The sequence below is a fragment of the Ruditapes philippinarum genome, unplaced genomic scaffold (genome assembly GCF_026571515.1).
Source record: "Ruditapes philippinarum isolate M1 unplaced genomic scaffold, ASM2657151v2 ctg6118_1_1_1_1, whole genome shotgun sequence".
Taxonomy (NCBI): domain Eukaryota; kingdom Metazoa; phylum Mollusca; class Bivalvia; order Venerida; family Veneridae; genus Ruditapes; species Ruditapes philippinarum.
The window spans coordinates 11639-30264 of record NW_026852388.1 but is presented as its reverse complement, the minus strand read 5'-3'; the positions used below and the strand labels follow the sequence as shown (position 1 = coordinate 30264).

Genomic DNA, 18626 nt, shown 5'->3' with positions numbered 1-18626 from the left:
AATATCAACGCTTTAACTCATGTCGTTTTAGGTAAAAAGAAATTTAAGTTTCTTCCTATTATTCTTGTTTGTTGCCATACCAGATTTCATATGGAATTGAATACCTTTGAACCACTTCCTAACCTTTCACCAAACGACACCAGGGTTATAATTTTCAATATGGTTTTATTTCAGTTCATTATTTAATCTATATAATACACGCACGCACACGCTGGTGCACGTGCATAAATACATGCACACACAAAGAAGAGTAATCCCTTTATTCCACCGGGTCATTGATCAAGCGTTTGGCAGAAAAAACCGTGCCTTTAGAACCAGGACTATAACACCTCAAATTAAATGCGCGAAGAGACATTTTTAGAGAAAACGACATGACACATGTACGGAATAGCATTAGTGCCAGGTGTATGTTTTTGTTAACTCGAAATTTCGAGTTACTTATCTCGAAATTTCGACTTACTAACATTACTAGAATGGCCAAAGTTATTAGTTACCAAGAGTTCAGATAATATAAGATACCCGGTATATAAGATATAAGTTTGTCAAGGCACCCGTTTCTCCATCTCCATCGTTCAACCGCACTCCCTACTATATCTTATGTTATCTGAACTCTTGGTAACTCATAACTTTGGCCATTCTAGTAATGTTAATAAGCCGTAATTTCGAGTTATTAAGTCGAAATTTCGAGTTAGTAAGTCGAAATTTCGAGATAAGTAAGTCGAAATTTCGAGTTAGTAACTCGAAATTTCGAGTTAATAAAAACAAACACCTAACACTAATGTTCTTCTGTACAGTCACATGACACTAACATGGCTTAATTTCAAATAACTTTTTTAACTGACCTGCATTCTTCTGTTAGTAAGACCGGCATTCCTCTCAAATTCCTGTATATTTGCCACAGCCAAACCAACCTTAAATAATTATAAAGATTGAAAGCATTTATGATTACTAATCTTTTTTTTTTTTAATAAAGTAATATGTAATTACAGGTCTAACAATTAGAAAGAAAAAGAATATTGTGTTAATATAAAAAAAACAGATGAATATGGTTCAAAAGACACATATTGATGTTTTACATAACATAAAGAGGAGCGATGGCCTAGTGGTTAAGGTGTCTGCCTCTCAATCCAGGAAACGACCATGTTTCTTCATACGACACCAGTACTGGTTCGTTCCAGGAAGCGGACTCGAGTGATTAATATGAGTTGCAAGAATTTGTGTCGCAATCGAGCTTAAACCAAATAATTGTGTAGTTTTAGTAACACAAGCGACGCAACAACTCGTATTTCAATGTTTAACCCACCATGGAATATATTTGTTAAATATTCCAATTAGTTTTGAACGTATATATCATATATATAAATTTGTTATTATTGCTCCTGGCATATGGTATATGTTTGACTAATATAAAAAAAAACATACCAGTAGATTAATGACGACTATTGTCATTAGCAACACAAAAATGTAATAAAATACGAAGCTTATCATCTCAAAATTCACATTTGCTTCAAAAAATGTGGCTCCAAAATCGATCTCGCCTATCATCATAGAAGTCGTTTTCACCAGGGAGAGTCCAAATGTACTGAATTGTTCCTAAAACGTCAATAAAAATAACATTTTCAATTAAATTGTATCCTAAATTAGTGTTTAACCAATTTCTTTGTTTATATTCTTTGCAAGTCTGATAACCAAATGAGATGCTTATTGTTTATCAAACATATCCTAGCATCTTAAATGTATGTAGCTTTAGTGGTTCAGGGAAGACCCGTTGCTAATGTTGAGAGAACTTGTGGGTCAACCCTTTTGCCAAATACGTCATGTCATTGTATTGTAACTGTCTACATGTATGTATATGTCTTATTTTTGGCAATAAAATATGTTTAAATCAAAAATTAAATCTTTAGTGGTTCGGGAGTTAAAAAATAGTGCAAATGATGATACAAGCTTGAAACTTCTTCACCCAAAATATCTCTGCTCATTTAAGACGGCCGCCATTTTCGAAATGACCTCAATATAATTTTGACGTATGTAATAGCTCATTCAGTCATTTTTTGAACCGATCTGAAATTTATATTTAACCAAATGCAAGTTTGTATTAAGAATATCATTTACAAAAAAAAATAAATCATACAAAATTCTGCTTTCATACCTCTTTAGTATTCAAAATGGCGTCCAATTTGGCAGCCCATTTTATGCAAATTTGTTATATTTTCTTATTGTACAATGTGTATCACGAATTATTTTTATTTTTATATAAAAAGTTTTTACATATCAGAAATAATCAAATTATAGGTTGATCACAATGTAAGTAAAGATTTTTGAGTTGATTTTCTGGAAAAAAAATCTTTAAAAATATCAAGAAAAGAAAATCCAAAATTGTCTGCATATTTCTCTAATATGGTTCCTAAATCTATGCACAGATTAAAAATGTGACTTTTTTTCTTTTATTATATTTTATGTTCAATGAACACTATGTGTAAAATAAACTCAGAAAAACATAAAACATGTAGTTTTAGGTGCGGTATTATTCGCTTTTTATTTCAGTTTCTATGAAATTCAATGCAAATGTTCCCTTTTAAAACGTATTCTTTATTCAATTTTGATGAAAGCATTTTCGTCTTCCTTTGGGCCAGGTGGGTGCGCTAGAATATCAATAAATTCGCATACAACCATGTGTAGACATTCAGTTGTGTAGACAACGATATATAAGATGAAAATAAATTAACAAAACGTGATTTACAAAGAATGTAAAGTACAAAGGTAGTCAAATAACGCATATTATCAACTGCTCACAATTTAACTTTGAAAGTATAAAAATGGCTTTAAAGCTAACAGAATGAGATAATGATTTTTGCATTCGATTTTAAAATAAACTAGAAAAAAATTTTTTTAGAAAATGGGGAGAATTTTAGCAGGGGGAACAGTGAGCTAAGAAAAAAAGGCTTTTTAATTTATATGGGGAAAAGTCAAGATCGGGCTGTAATGCAAGCTGGTCTTTTTTTGGGCATCTAGAAAAGGGCCCCATTCCAAAAAACGGGGTGTAATTTCTTAAAAACCGAAAACCCATGGGACTTGTAAAAAATTTTTCGGAAATTTTCAGAGGTTTCCGGAATTTTTCAGGGGGGTTATTAAAAAAAAGGGTTTTTGGAAAACAAAGGGCCACAAAATGTAAAAAGGAAATGTGGCCTTTTACTTTTAAATCATAAATGATAGGCCCCCTTTTAATCAAAAAAAAGATGTGAATTGAAAAAGAATACATTTTTATCTTACCTGCAAATGCCTTTGAATTTCTTATCAGTTTGGGTAGAAATGTCAATTGCATAAACTTACATATTGTCCGACGCTAGTTAATTAATTATTACATCAAATGCAATAAAATCCCCTAAAGACGTTTGATGCATAACATTGGTCCCAATTAATTGTCATTTAATCCGCTAATAAAACACTTTTCAAATTAACTGACCCGCCGTTATATTAACTTTAATTAAACCGCATCACTTTCAAACATACCATTTCACAGTTTGTGATTTTAACGGCGTGTCCAAATTACACGATCACCTAATTAGTAAACAATCGATAGGGAGATTAAAATCTTTTCCTTGCCAGGGTAACATTTCTCGATTTACAATGTATTCACACCTTTGGATATTTGCCGTGTTTTTGGAGGTAAAATTACATTGATTTGACTCTAATTTTACGAAAATATCGTCCGGAATTAAGAATTTAGAAGTTCCGGAATTCAGAAGTATTATATTAATAGAAAATAGAAGGGACAAAAAAATCGGGACCGAAAAAATTGTTCGGTTTTTAGAAGTTTCCAGATTTCAGAAGTTCCGGAATTCGGAAGTTACACTGTATAGTGTAAAAATGCTCTGCTGCAATACTCAGCTGTCTTGGCAATCTAGCAGAGCATTCCTAGCTTTAGTGAAAAAATGCTCTGCTGTGGAACGCTCAGCTGGCTAGGCAATCTAGCAGTGCATTACTAAATATAGTGTTTAAAATGCCGACCCTGCTGGAATGCTTAGCTGGCTAGGCAATCTATCAGGGCATTCCTAAATATAGTGTTAAAATGCCTCTGCTGGAATGCTAAGCTGGCTAGGCAATCTAGCAGGGCATTTACTAAAATATTAGTGAAAAAATGCTCTGCTGGGAATGCTAAGCTGGCCTGGGCAATTAGCAAGGCATTAGTAAATAAAGTTGTAAAAATTTGCTCTGCTGGCTAGGCAATCTAGCAGGACATTACATAAATAAAGTGTAAAAATGCCGGATTCTGGACATGCTAAGGCTGGCTAGGCCAATCTAGCAGAGCATTCCTAGTTAAAAGTGAAAAAAGCTCATGCTGGAATGCTAAGCTGGCTAAGCAATCTATCAGGGCATTCAAAAATATAGTGGTAAAAATGCTCTGCTGCTATTTGCTTCAAGCTGGCCCAAAGCAATCTACCAGGGCATTCCAAAATATAGTTAAAAATGCTCTGGGGGGAATGCTAAGCTAGCTAGGCAATCTAGCAGGGCATTCCTAAATTATAGTGGAAAAATGCCTCTTCTTTGGATTTTGCTAAAGCTGGCTAGGCAATCTAGCATTGCATTACCCTTAATATAAGTGTAAAAATGCTCTGCTGGGATTGCCTAAGCTAGCTAGGCCATTCTAGCAGCGTCGTTACCTAAAATAAAGTGTAAAAATGCTTTGATGGGGAATGCTAAGCTGGCTAGGCATCTTAGCAGAGCATTACGAAATATAGTGTAAAAATGCTTCTGCTGAAATGCTAAGCTGGCTAGGCAATCAAGCAGGACATAACTAAATTATAGTGTTTAAATCTCTTCAGGAATGCCTCTGCTGGCTAGGCACTATAGCAGAGCATTCCTTAATTTAGTGAAAAAATGCTCTGGTGGAATGCTCAGCTGGCTAGGCAATCTAGCAGGGCATTACAAAATAAAGTTTAAAAATGCTCTGGTGGAATGCTAAGCTGGCTAGGCAATCTAGCAGGGTATTCCTAAATATAGTGAAAAAATGCCTTGCTGGAATGCTAAGCTGGCTAGGCAATCTAGCAGGGCTTTAATTTTGCTTCCATGCTAGCGTTGTAATTTTTGGTAATTTTTTCTTCAAAATCTCGTAATTTTTCTGCAGTTTTATTTTCAAGATCAGAAAGTTTTTCTTTCAGGGAGTTGTTTTCAAATTCAAGACTTTCTATTTTATCATCTAGATATTTTGTTCTTTCATTAACAAGGGTAGAAACATGTGCCTGCAACTTCGTTTCTAAGCTAGTCACAATGTTGGTGACTGAGTTTTTATCAAATTTTTCACCCTCATCTTTCTTGAGAATACTTTTTGAGATCCCCCCTCAATTCAGCTATGTTTTTGTTCATTGAAATCTAACTTTTCTGTTATATTTTTTAGTTCATCCATACTATTTTTTGCTGTTGTTACTAGTATCTGGCTGAAACCTTTTTCACTTGAGGTTTTGTTGATGCCTTCTGGCTACCATTGAATGTCAATTTTGATTGCTCCTTTTTATTTCCACTCATGATCGTTAAATAATGGTATAATAATCCAAGTATACAATATTGTCCAAGATAATCCTTTTAAATCCAATCTATTGAAATCACTACTGAAACAGTACTGTTATTATATTCAAGAAAGTAAAAAACTTCAGAAATTATTATCAGGGCTTTAATAAATATAGTGTAAAAATGCTCTGCTGGAATGCTAAGCTGGCTAAGCAATCTAGCAGGGCATTCCTAAATAAAATGAGAAATTGCTCTGCTGCAATGCTCAGCTGTCTTGGCAATTTAGCAGAGCATTACTAAATATAGTGTAAAAAAACTTTGCTGGAATGCTAAGCTGGCTAGGCAACCTAGCAAAACATTCTGAAAAATAGTGTGAACATGCTGTGTTGGATAAACAATCTTGCGGTGCATTCTGAATTATAGTATTAATAAGCGCTGCTGGAATGCTCAGCTGGCAGACTGATTCTGAGTTCCAGGATTTATTGTTGCCAACGTTTTATTGACAATTTCGACTTCTAGGCACTTCTGAGGCACTCGCAGACTTTCAGGAATTTTTGGTGCCAACAGAAATAATTATATTTTTGACTTCGAAGGACCTTTAAGAGACTATTTCATTGTCCTGCGACTTTTTGATGGACACTCGCAGACTCTCCGGAATTTTGGTGCCAATGCTGATATTGACAATTTAGACTCCTAGGGACCCTAAAGAGTCCATTTTGTTGGTCTGCGACTGATTCTCGGACACTCGCAGACTTTCAGGAATGGTTGGTGCCAATGGAAATAATCATATATTTGACTTCTAGGGACCTTTAAGAGTCCATTTCATTGGCCTGCAGCGTATTGCTGGACACTCGCAGACTTTGCCAATAGAGATGATGGCAATTTTTACTTCTAGGGACCCGACAGAGTCCATTTTAATGGTCTGCGACTGATTCTGGGACATTCTCAGACTTTCAGGAATCTGTGGTGCCAATGGAGATAATGACATTTTTGACTTCTAGCGACCCACCAGAGTTCATTTCGCTGGTCTGCGACTGATTTTGGGACACTTGCAAACTTTCAGGAATTTTTATGCCAATGGAGATAATGATATTTCTGACTTCCAGGGAACCGCCAGAGAACATTTCTTGGGTCTGCGACTGATTCTTTGAGACTCGCAGACTTTCAGGATGTTTAGTGCCATTGCAGATCGTGGTATTTTTTACTTTTAAGGACCTCTTAGTCTTAAGCAGAGCATTTTTACTCTGAAATGTCATTATCTGCATAAGCACCAAAAATTCCTGAAAGTCTGCAAGTGCCCAATAATCAGTCGCAGACTAACGAAATAGACTCTGAATGGTCAAAAAATGTCAACATCGAATTACCTCTATTGGCACCAAAAATTCCTGAAAGTCTGAGAGTGCCTTATAATCAGTCGCAGACCAAAAGATGGATTCAGGAAGGTCCCACTTAGTCAGAAATATCATTTTCTGCATTGACACCAAAATTCCTGAAAGTCTGCGAGTGACTCAGAATCAGTCGCAGACCAACGAAATAGACTCAGGAAGGTCCTTTTGAAGTAAACATGTCATGATCTTCATTTGCATCGAAAATTTCTGAAAGTCTGCGAGTGTTCCAGAAACATTCGCAGACTCTGGATGGTCCTAAAAATTCACAAATGTCATTATCTGCATTAACACCAAAAATTCCTGAAAGTCTGCGATCGTCCCGGGATCATTAGGAGACCAAAGAAATAGACACTTGAGGGTCCAGTAGAAGTAAAAAATGTCATTATCTGCATTGGCACTAAATATTTCAGAAAGTCTATGAGTGTCAAAATATCAGATGCAGACCAACGAAATTTATACTTTATTTAAGAATGCCCTGCTAGTGTCGGGAATTGATAACGTCATTTATAGCGCCTTGCATAACGTGACGTTCCGCGCTTACGTTAACGTCACTTCCGACTTAACATTGTATTGTTGTTTATACTATATATGATTGTTGATCAGTAAAGGTCGAACCTGGAAACTACAACGCACTTTGCCTAGTTATTATACACCCCCACATTGTTGGTGCCGTGAGAAATTCTACAATCACAATGAATTTACAGAAGCTTATTTCTACTAGAGAGGGCCAGCGACGTCTTATTTCTAGACAACTGGAGAAATTTAACGACGAGTTGTCACTTTCGGAGAAGTCAGCCCTACTCGAAATCATGGAAGAATAAGCCGAGATTATCAAGAATCTCAACGATAAGATTGTTAATCATGCAGATATTGACGATTTGGAAACAGAATTGGTAGAGAGTGACGAATATTCAATTGATTTACGATTGAAACTACGAAAACTGAAGGAAGATATTACCAAATCTAATAACACTGGCTGCGGCAGTGATCCGTAATTCCCAGGACATAAACGGTAGTGCTAGAACGTTATCAAGTGAGAACTTTTCTATTCATAACCAAAGGGTGTCGTCTGATAACTCATCTTTTCACAGAATACCTAAACTGACTTTGCCTACGTTTGATGGAGATGTTGAAAAATGGCAGTCATTCTGGGACTTCGTATGAGGCTGTTGTACATTTGAACCAAACACTATCTGATGTCCAAAAGTTCAACTATTTACGTTCCTTACTACAAGACACTGCATATACCGCGATAGCAGGTTTTCCATTAACTAACGGAAATTACCAGAATGCAATAGATTTGTTACAAGAACGATTCGGGCAGTCTCATAAAATAATAGATAGTTACATGCAGTCGCTTTTAGATTTGCCGATTCCAGACAACAGTGTAACGAGTCTACGTAGGTTTCACGACAAAATGGAAAACTACATCCGGGATTTAGAATCTTTAGGTGAGAGTCAGGGTTCCTATGGTGATTTATTGATACCCATAATCATGAAAAAACTTCCCTCCGAAGTACGACGAAATTTAGCTCGAGAACACGGAAATGTACGATGGCACATACAAGATTTGGGAAATTCTATCGCCAGAGAAATAAACATTCTAGAAATGGGCATAACTGACGAAATAAGAGAATCACACTTGCCGACGGCATCATTATTCACCGGAACCGGAAAGAAAAAATACCCATCTAAGAAATTTTCGCACACAAGAGATAATGATAAGGGTAAGAAATTATGTTTGTTCTGTGAAGGTGACCACAAGTCGCTTGATTGTGAAAAAGTTAAAACACGTGAAGAAAAACTAACTATCATTAAAGCTAAACGTATGTGTTATAATTGTCTGGGAAAACACCAAGTTTCAGAGTGTCGTTCTAAGTTTCGGTGCAAGAAATGCCAGCGAAAGCACCATTCTAGTATTTGTGACCAACCATCGAATTTAGATTTGAACCCACATGCAACATCATTTAAAAGCTCTACTTCCGGTCAAACAGGAAATGCAGGAACTGCTATTCTTCATTCAACTACGCATCAAAGATCGAACATTCTACTCAAGACTGCTATCGCTCAAGTAAGCTCCCAAGACCATACCATAACTAATACAAACATATTATTTGACGAAGGTGCTCAAAGGTCATTTATTACGGAAGAGCTTGCTGAGAAACTGAAATTAAAGCCCACCGGTTCGGACACTATATCATTAGCATCTTTTGGTGGCAAATCAGAACAGTGTCGTCATATACCCACAGGCAGAGTGTTTCTACACGTCGAACATGGAGAGATCATACCACTTGATGTACTTATTGAACCAACCATTGCTGTACCATTACCTAACTTGCAGAGAAATGTGAAATGCCTGAAACATATCGAAGGTCTTAAACTTGCACATCCTATTACCGACACTGACGACGATTTCGATATATCACTCTTGATTGGAGCCGACTATTTTTGGCAAATCGTGCAGAATAAGGTTGTTAGGGGCAACGAACCTACGGCAGTGAAATCAAAACTCGGTTATTTACTGTCAGGACCTCTCCCGGAAGTTAAAAATGCGTCGTCTGTTAGCTATATGTTTAATGTTGTAACAGCGCCACCTAATGCCACAGATCTTGAGAGATTCTGGAAGTTAGAATCTATGGGGATATTAGAACATGATACTGAGAAATCTACTTCCGGTATACTTAACGAGTATAAAGAAAACTGTATCACGTACAAAGATGGACGTTATGTTGCAAAACTGCCCTGGAAAGAAGATCATTCGGTACTTCCTACACATTACGAAATTTGCAGAAAGCGTACAGAAAATACAATTAAACGGCTTTCAACAGAACAGGATATACTTAAAAAATATGGAAAAATCATAGACGATCAGTTGAAACGCGGTTTTATTGAAAATTGTGATACAAATGTTACCACATCAAACCCTGTACATTATATTCCACATCATTATGTAAAGAAGGACTCGAACACGACACCTATCCGCATCGTGTATGACTGCAGTTGTAAGTCACGTGACCAGCCTAGTCTGAACGATTGCTTGATGTTTACACCACCTTAACTGAATGATTTAACTGGAATTCTTATTCGTTTTCGAATGAATAAATACGCCATAGCAAGCGATATTGAGAAAGCTTTCCTCAACATTACTCTTGACGAGAACGGCCGAAATGTGACGCGATTTCTATGGCTCAGTGATCCTAGTAACCCCAACAGCGAATTGACAACATATAGATTCCGAGCAGTCCTTTTTGGGGCTACGGTCCCCTTTTATTCTCTGCGCAACAATACTTAAGCATCTTGAACTTAACAACGACAAGAAAGCTAGCGAATACCTACGTCAAGATCTATACGTTGATAACGTGATATCAAGTTTCCAACAGGAAGAACAACTTCTACACTTCTACACCGAGTCTCGTGAGCTAATGTCATTTGCAGGTTTTAACCTTAGGTCCTGGAGTTCAAATAGTAAAATGCTTCAAAAACAAGCAATCAGCGATTCAGTAATAGATAATGCACAAACTCCTAAGATACTTGGAATGAAATGGGACACGAATAGTGACGTTTTACTGTATCCGGTCAGAAACATACCAAATACCCAGATTGTAACAAAGAGAGAAATATTGCAGCATACATCTCGAATCTATGATCCCTTGGGTTTACTAAGTCCAGTTACCATCAGAGCTAAATTACTTCTACAGGAGTTATGGCAACAGAAGTTTGAATGGGATATGCCATTACCTGACAGTATTCAAGAAAAATGGCGTAGTTTAATAACAGATTTGAATTCAGTGACAAAAACTACGTTTCCTAGATTCTACTTCGAAAATACATTAAAGGCATCAAGTCACACGTGCCTTCACATATTCTGCGACGCTAGCTTGGTATCTTATGGTGCTACGGCTTACATCTGTAGAGACAACCAATCTACTCTGGTAATGGCTAAAACTCGGGTTGCTCCATTGAAGAAGTTAACGTTACCTAGGTTAGAGCTAATGGCGGCAGTAATTGGATCTCGACTCAGTAAACAACTGCAGCAAAACACCAGCATAACACAGATATACCTTTGGTCAGATAGTCAGATTGTGCTTTCTTGGCTTCAGACACCTAAAACCCTTCCACGATTTGTAAGGAACAGAGTGATTGAAATCCAGGCGCTGTCCGAAAACCGGAAATGGAATTATTGTCCGACGAAAGAAAACCCTGCCGATTTACTTACGAGGGGAATCTCTGTGACTCACTTCAAGAACAGTAATCTATGGTTTCATGGACCTACATGGCTTACCACACCCTACAGTTGGCCAATTTGGCAAGAAAAAGATACTTACGTTACCATGACAACGTTTATTGACCCAACAACCAAGCCAAAAGATACAATTTTACCATTAAGCAACATCAGTTTTATAGACATGTCAAGATTCAGTTCGTTAACAAAGCTGCTCAGGGTTACAACTTATGTCCTGCGTTTTATATTCAAGTGTCGAGGCGGGAGTCATACTGGAAAATTAGACTTGTTAACTACAGACGAACTACGCAGAGCTGAGGAGATGTGCATACGGAATTGCCAGATGTCCAAATATCAAGCAGAAATAGCAGATACAAAATCAAAAAGAAACAAACTTCCATTATGTAGACAACTTCAGTTATTCTTAGACAATGGCATATTAAAGTGTCGTGGTCGTATCCACAATGCTCCATTAGACGAGCCGACCAAGTTTCCGTACCTACTACCAGCTAAACATGCATTTACAAAATTAGTTGTCAACGACGCACATTCAAGATTATTGCATGCCGGCGTTAGTTCAACTATTACGTTCTTAAGACAGAAGTACTGGATTCCCTCGATTCGTCAAACTGTAAAAAACATATTACGTAAATGTACATGTTGTGTAAAGGTTATTGGGAAACCCTATTCAGCACCTGACCCACCTCCATTACCAAAGTGTAGAGTTTCTGACGTCAAACCCTTTACTTATACAGGAGTAGACTTCTCTGGAGCATTACTGGTTCGGGATAGTAACAAAAGAGACATAAAAGCTTACTTATGCTTGTTTACATGTGCTACTACGAGAGCAGTTCACCTAGAACTTGTTTCGAACCTATCAGCAGAATCATTCCTACAAGCTTTCCGACGTTTCTGTAGCAGAAAATCTGTCCCTTACGTCATGGTGTCAGACAACGCTAACACCTTCATATCAGCCTCAAAACAACTAAGAGATTTGTTTCACTCACTCACAGTTAGAGAAGAACTCGACAACAGAGGAATTGAGTGGAAGATGATACCGAAACGCGCCCCTTGGTTTGGTGGAATGTGGGAACGTCTCATAGGTCTGACGAAAACAACAATAAAGAAAGTGCTAGGACGGTCCTATGTAACCTACGAAACTTTACAGACTGTAATCACAGAAATCGAGGCAATGATTAACGATAGGCCGTTGACATATGTGTGTTCTGGTAATTCAAATGAACCGGAAGTACTTACACCATCACACTTACTTTATGGCAGACGAATAACCAAACTCCCTTATGAAGATGTCCTTTTATGTACATTCCCTACGCCAAGTGACCGTTCGTCATTAATCAAACAGGCTACGATACAAACAAAGTTAATCAACCACTTCCGGGATAGATGGCGTCACGAATACCTGACAGCTTTACGAGAACGTCATCAGACTACTGGCAAAAATGACCAGATGATATCCGTTGGAGACGTTGTATTAGTCCACGACGATGTTCCCCGCTTATTATAGAAACTTGCTGTGGTTGAAGAACTCGTGCCAGGAAAAGATGGACTTATTCGAAGTGCTAAAATTCGAACTTAAAATGGACTCACAAATCGCGCAATTGTAAAACTTTACCCCCTCGAAATGTATTAATCTAAAATTTCAAAGGAAAGGTGATACATGAATAAGAGACTGTATTCAATATTTATGACACTGTTTCTTAATTAATAATACTTTATATGAGGTACTATAGCAACTGTAGTGTTCAAATAATGGATTTATTACTAAACTTTAAATAACATTTCGCGCCCCGAGTATGTCGGGAATTGATAACGTCATTTATAGCGCCTTGCATAACGTGACGTTCCGCGCTTACGTTAACGTCACTTCCGACTTAACATTGTATTGTTGTTTATACTATATATGATTGTTGATCAGTAAAGGTCGAACCTGGAAACTACAACGCATTTTGCCTAGTTATTATACACCCCCACAGCTAGTTTTCCTAGACAGCTCAGCATTCCGGCAGAACATTTTTACACTAATTTTCAGAATGCTTTGCTGGATTGCCTAGCCAGCTGAGCATTTTAACACTATGTTTAGGAATGCCCTGCTAGATTGCTTAGCCAGCTGAGCATACCAGCAGAGCATTTTTCGCACTACTATTTGAAACGCTCCGCTTGATTGCTTAGCCAGCTGAGCTTACCAGCAGAGCATTTTTACACTATATTTAGGAATGCTCTGCTGGATTGCCTAGCAAGCTGAGCATTTTTAACACTATATTTAGGAATGCCCTTCTAGATTGCCTAGCCAGATGAGCAATTCAGCAGAGCATTTTTACACTATATTTTGGAATGTGCCGCTAGATAGCTTAGCCAGCTGAGCATAACAGCTAAGCTTTTTACACTAAATTTAGGAATTCCCTGCTAGATAGCTTAGCCAGCTGAGCATACCAGCAGATAATCACTATATTTTGGAATGCCCCGCTTGATTGCTTAGCCAGCTGAGCATAAAAGCAGAGTATTTTTACACTATATTTTGGAATGCCCTGCCAGATTGCTTAGCCAGATGAGCATAACAGCAGAGCATTTAACACTATATTTTGGAATGCCCCGCTAGATTGCTTAGCCAGCTGAGCACAACAGCAGAGCATTTTTACACTATACTTTGGAATGCCCTGCTAGATTGCTTAGCCAGCTGAGCATAACAGCAGAGCATTTTTACACTATATTTTGGAATGCCCTGCTAGATTGCTTAACCAGCTGAGCATAATAGCAGAGCATTTTTACAATATATTTTTGAATGCCCCGCTTGATTGCTTAGCCAGCTGAGCATAACAGCAGAGCATTTTTACATTATATTTTGGAATGCCCCGCTAGATTACTTAGCCAGCTGAGTATAACAGCAGAGTATTTTTTACAATATATTAAGGAATGCCCTGCTAGATTGCCTAGCCAGCTGAGCATACCAGCAGATCATTATGTGCACTATATTTTGGAATGCCCCGCTTGATTGCTTAGCCAGCTGAACATACCAGCAGAGCATTTTTCGCACTATATTTTGGAATGCTCCGCTAGATTGCTTAACCAGCTGAGCATACCAGCAGAGCATTTTTACGCTATATTTTGGAATGCCCCGCTAGATTGCCTACCCAGCTGAGCATTCCAGCAGAGCATTTTTATACTATAATTAGTAATGGCCTGCTTGATTGCTTGGCCAGCTGAGCATACCAGCAAAGCATTTCTACACTTTATTTTGGAATGTTCTGCTAGATTGCTTACCCAGCTGAGCATAACAGCAGCTCATTGATTTCCCTATATAAATCGAAATGCATTTTTGCTTAGCTCACTGTTAACTGCTAACTTCTCACATACGTAAAAATAAGGTTACTGTCACACCATCTCATATTGGTGTAATGAAACAGATATTTCATTGATATCGCTTGGCCTACATACAGTTTTTGACTATTATAACTATCATAAATTATTCATATCTCTTTTTTTCAATAAGAGGGCAATTATGACCCCGGATCACTCACCTTAGATCAAGTAATTAGATAATAATGGCGTGTCAATTTTGTCATAACATAGCACATGATTTGTAGGTGTTGCCTGAAAAGAAACTTCCCACATACCTAATTTATCGGAATTTATCGAAATTATTTTATACGAGAGGACTTAAATAACTATATTCCTTTATGAATTCATATAAAATTAGTGAACTCTAGTTCATGATACATTCTGACCACTTTGTCCATGATTTAAGAAATATTTGTAGGGTATCACAATGTTATATTGTTACATGTATTGTCTATGGTCTTGGTACTGTAATCTTTATAAAACAAATGATGCTGCATGCTTAGCACCTATAATTACTACATTTTATGTAATTTCTAAAGACGTCTTCTCTACTTGGAAATGTTATATTTGATTATCTTAGGTATTGTAGTTTTCGAAACTAAATGCCCCTCGTGGCGGGCCTTTAAATCACGCCCAAAGTCAGTCCAAAGTGTGCATTTGTGTACATAAACGTACTTAATAAAACTGTCTTGAAAATCTCTTCCGAAATTATATTGCCCAGAACAGAAAAAATATCATGTATCACCACTTAATGATACATAAATTTGTTTATACATCATAACGTTTATATGAATATAGTTACACCATTTTTATTCGTGGGGCATGAATTTTCGTGGATAGGTCAATCCACGAATTTAAGACCCGAAGAAATTTTAATATCCCAACAAATACTTCTTACCATGTCTCTGTTCTAAATATTATAAACATGCGGACGGTTATTGTGTTATCAATGTAAACAAATAAACAGGTTGGTGACAGATTAAATAGGTTAGTTTTGCAATATTTAAAAAAAAACTTGAAAGAATAGAAAATTGAGTGTATGTCTTCTGTTTTCTGTCACAAATGTCCGTGGAATGTAAACATCAGGGGGACTACTTGATCGTTGTAGGGTACTTGATTGTGTTAATACGTAACATAATCGAGTAAACCTGGGAACCCTGTGCATTAATTAGCGAGATAAAACTTCTTAGTTTACACTTTTTAATTGTTAATCTAATTTTATTTTGATACAGTACATTGTATTAATGTCGTAATTAAAGTATACAAAACCATGGAAAAAAACCGATTGCTAAAAACGACGAAATTTGCCAAATTTTAACAAAACTTGTGTTTATATAATCAATTTAAATGAATTTAAATATGTATTTGTGCAACTGCTTTTCCGTAAATATCAAAGAAGCCTCCATCTTTTTACTAGCTGCACACATAACATTATTGAACCATTTACTCGTATAAATACATGCATGTAAATTTAAAGAAAAACTTATTGTTCATGAAAGGCGTTACTGCAATACAAAAACAGTGAAATGGAATGTCAACGAGGGAGAGCTTCAGCATGATACAAGTCAGTAGTGCAATCTTAGAGACGAAAAACTATATCAAAATAATCAAATACAAAGTTACAAATTTCAAATCTGATAGAATGTATGACTAATGTATATTACGTAGAATTAGACTTGATCACTTAAAAAGCCATTACTTCACTTTATAAGTTTATAAGTTTTATTTTTATCTGATTATTTATTTCAATAGATTTTGCCAGAATCACAATTAACGCTTAATCTCGTTAACCATGACACAAACTATTCAGCTTGAATTACCAATAACAAAAAAGAACTTACAGCTGCAGTTAGACCGCAACAATGATGCCACAAACGATATTAATTTAAGATATATCATACTGTTATTTGAAGAGGAGAAAATCGTTTTGAAAGACATACTAAGGAGGCTGAATACCAAAGATTTCCCATCCTCCTTCCACACTTGTAATCGATCCTGAACATCTGATTCAGATGAGCTAAGAAATCGTTTTAACCTTAATTTTACAAGACAATAGAGGAATAACATTTTGCAGAAGCAAGAGGATTTTAAAGCCCTCGTCGAACGGGCTCGGGCTCGGTGTTTGCACAAAAAATGTGTATAAGCGTTTTTGTTGCACAAAAGTATACGAATTTGTCGGTGATTTGCGTTTCGTTTTTTAGTTCTATATATAGAAACTGGTTTCGCATTAATTTTAACGCGCGGGTGTGTTATGTTTTCATAACAAAATAACTGGGAGCGGTCATTGCACTCAGCGGATTTAACATTGTGCCCTGAATCATGCGTTTACATGAACATGAGCTGGCAATAGGATACAGCATTGGGTGTTTGACTGTTTTCAGTGCTTGATAATGAAGAAAGCGCCTGAATAATATGGAATGTTGTATGTTTTAAAGGACAACAGCTCCGTCAATATCCATTAAATGGTTATTGACTTGAACTGGGACATATTCTATGCTCTAAATTATATATCTGCGTAGTTTCAAACCGTTCCAAAAATTAAAATTTTGGCGATACAAACTTGCATGCAAAACTTTAACCAAAGTGTGCTGCTGACACCTGGCGAGTAAAATATCTCTTGCTATACATGTCGAGCTAAAAAAAGTCTACAATGTCACTTTTTTTTCATGCTCATGCCATGGATAACACAATTTTATTTTGTCACTTATAAGTTGTACATTTTGGCGGCCATCTTGGATTTTAAAATGTGGATCCACGGCTAAAATAAAATAGAAACACGCTAAAGTTCATAATTTTCAAAAAAGGGTGTACACTTATTTCACTGATTGTTTAGACTTAACCGTCGACGGTATTGTTTACCTCTTGAATTAATATGCATCAAAATAGTCGTTTGTAATTTTACATAATGATTACAATGTCTATCGATTCAATGTTTATAAATATCGAGGTACCTTTATAGTTTGTAACAAATAACTGTTATACGATGAAAATTGGAAGTTAACATTTAAAGGTTTAAGTGATAATAAATAATAAGTAAACTTCTCAAATAATTAGAAATATACTATCAATATTAATTGAGACTTACCTGATTTTGGAAGAGGCAATGGAATGAGATTGCAAATGCAATAATAAGGAGTGAAAACACGAAGAAGAACTTGGTAAAAATCGTCACTATGCGATGCAGCAGAACTACATATATGCCGATCCACTCAAATTGCCTTAGTATGCCCAACATATTGATCCAGGCCAGGAAAACCGAAATCGTTCCAAAAGTCCACTGCCATTCCTTTAGTATCAGACATTTTAAATTAATATTTTTAGTTTGAATGCAACACAATATCTAATGTGATACATGCGCATGGAGACATCAATTTATAATAACCATAATTATTATTATTATGTCTGGACACAATGATATATTATTTAATAGAAAGTCATATATAAGATATGTTGTTTTCATATAGATGTATATTTTACAACTTACGCATGTAAAAAAAAATAATATAACGGTAAGGTTTTCAGACTGTTTTGAATGAATTAATGCAACAATTATTATAATGTGTTCCTACCATCTTTAGGCTATGTTTATTTATTTTTTAAATATTTTACCGTTGACGGGTCTTTTTAACCACATAGATATTTAACAAAACCATCATTATTTTTTCATTGAACAATATCGTTTTTGTACAATCCTGAAACACTCAACACGTCACATAGACTGACATAGTCTTATTTTACAAAAAAAAATGTAAGGTTTATAAAGGATTTCTGATTTTAACTTTTTGTACTATTCTAGTATTATGCGTTTCATACCGGCCTATATCCTGTATCGTGGCAGTCATTAGTATCTACAACAAATATGATGGCAGCAACACACGTTATCCATTCAAACACATTCTCAAATTTGACGAAATATTTCCACACATCTTTGCAAGAATACATTTGCGTCATTTCAGCGATCTACAAGGAATATTGTTTAAAAATATATATCGTCTTACTTTACCAGAATGTTTATTTTCTTACAAAACCCATAATGAATTTATTAAACAACTAACTTATGGAAGAACTCTTATGATGTATAACCTCAACTTTGAAGAGAATTGTTATGGATACAAATACAATGCAATACGTCAAATGCATCGCAAATGAGAGTC

General features: G+C 36.2%; 1 protein-coding gene across 1 annotated transcript; it reads right to left on the bottom strand.

The window, feature by feature from the left end:
• Positions 1-833: 833 nt before the first annotated feature.
• LOC132758645 (transient receptor potential cation channel subfamily A member 1-like) lies at positions 834-17753 on the bottom strand. The gene is made up of 3 exons (XM_060750337.1): positions 17558-17753; positions 1423-1593; positions 834-911 (listed from the first exon to the last, which is right to left on the bottom strand). Exons 1-3 carry the CDS (start codon positions 17705-17707, stop codon positions 834-836), a joined length of 399 nt encoding a protein of 132 aa, XP_060606320.1. The 5' UTR covers positions 17708-17753.
• Positions 17754-18626: the final 873 nt, after the last annotated feature.

Bases quoted from the DNA above. Each gene is read 5' to 3' on its own strand.
- LOC132758645 (XM_060750337.1), bottom strand. From the start codon at position 17,707: ATGTTGGGCATACTAAGGCAATTTGAGTGGATCGGCATATATGTAGTT. The intron at 1,594-17,557 runs GTAAGTCTCAAT...TTGACGTTTTAG, and splicing joins ATTGCCTCTTCCAAAATCAG to GAACAATTCAGTACATTTGG. The intron at 912-1,422 runs GTATGTTTTTTT...TAATTATTTAAG, and splicing joins TAGTCGTCATTAATCTACTG to GTTGGTTTGGCTGTGGCAAA.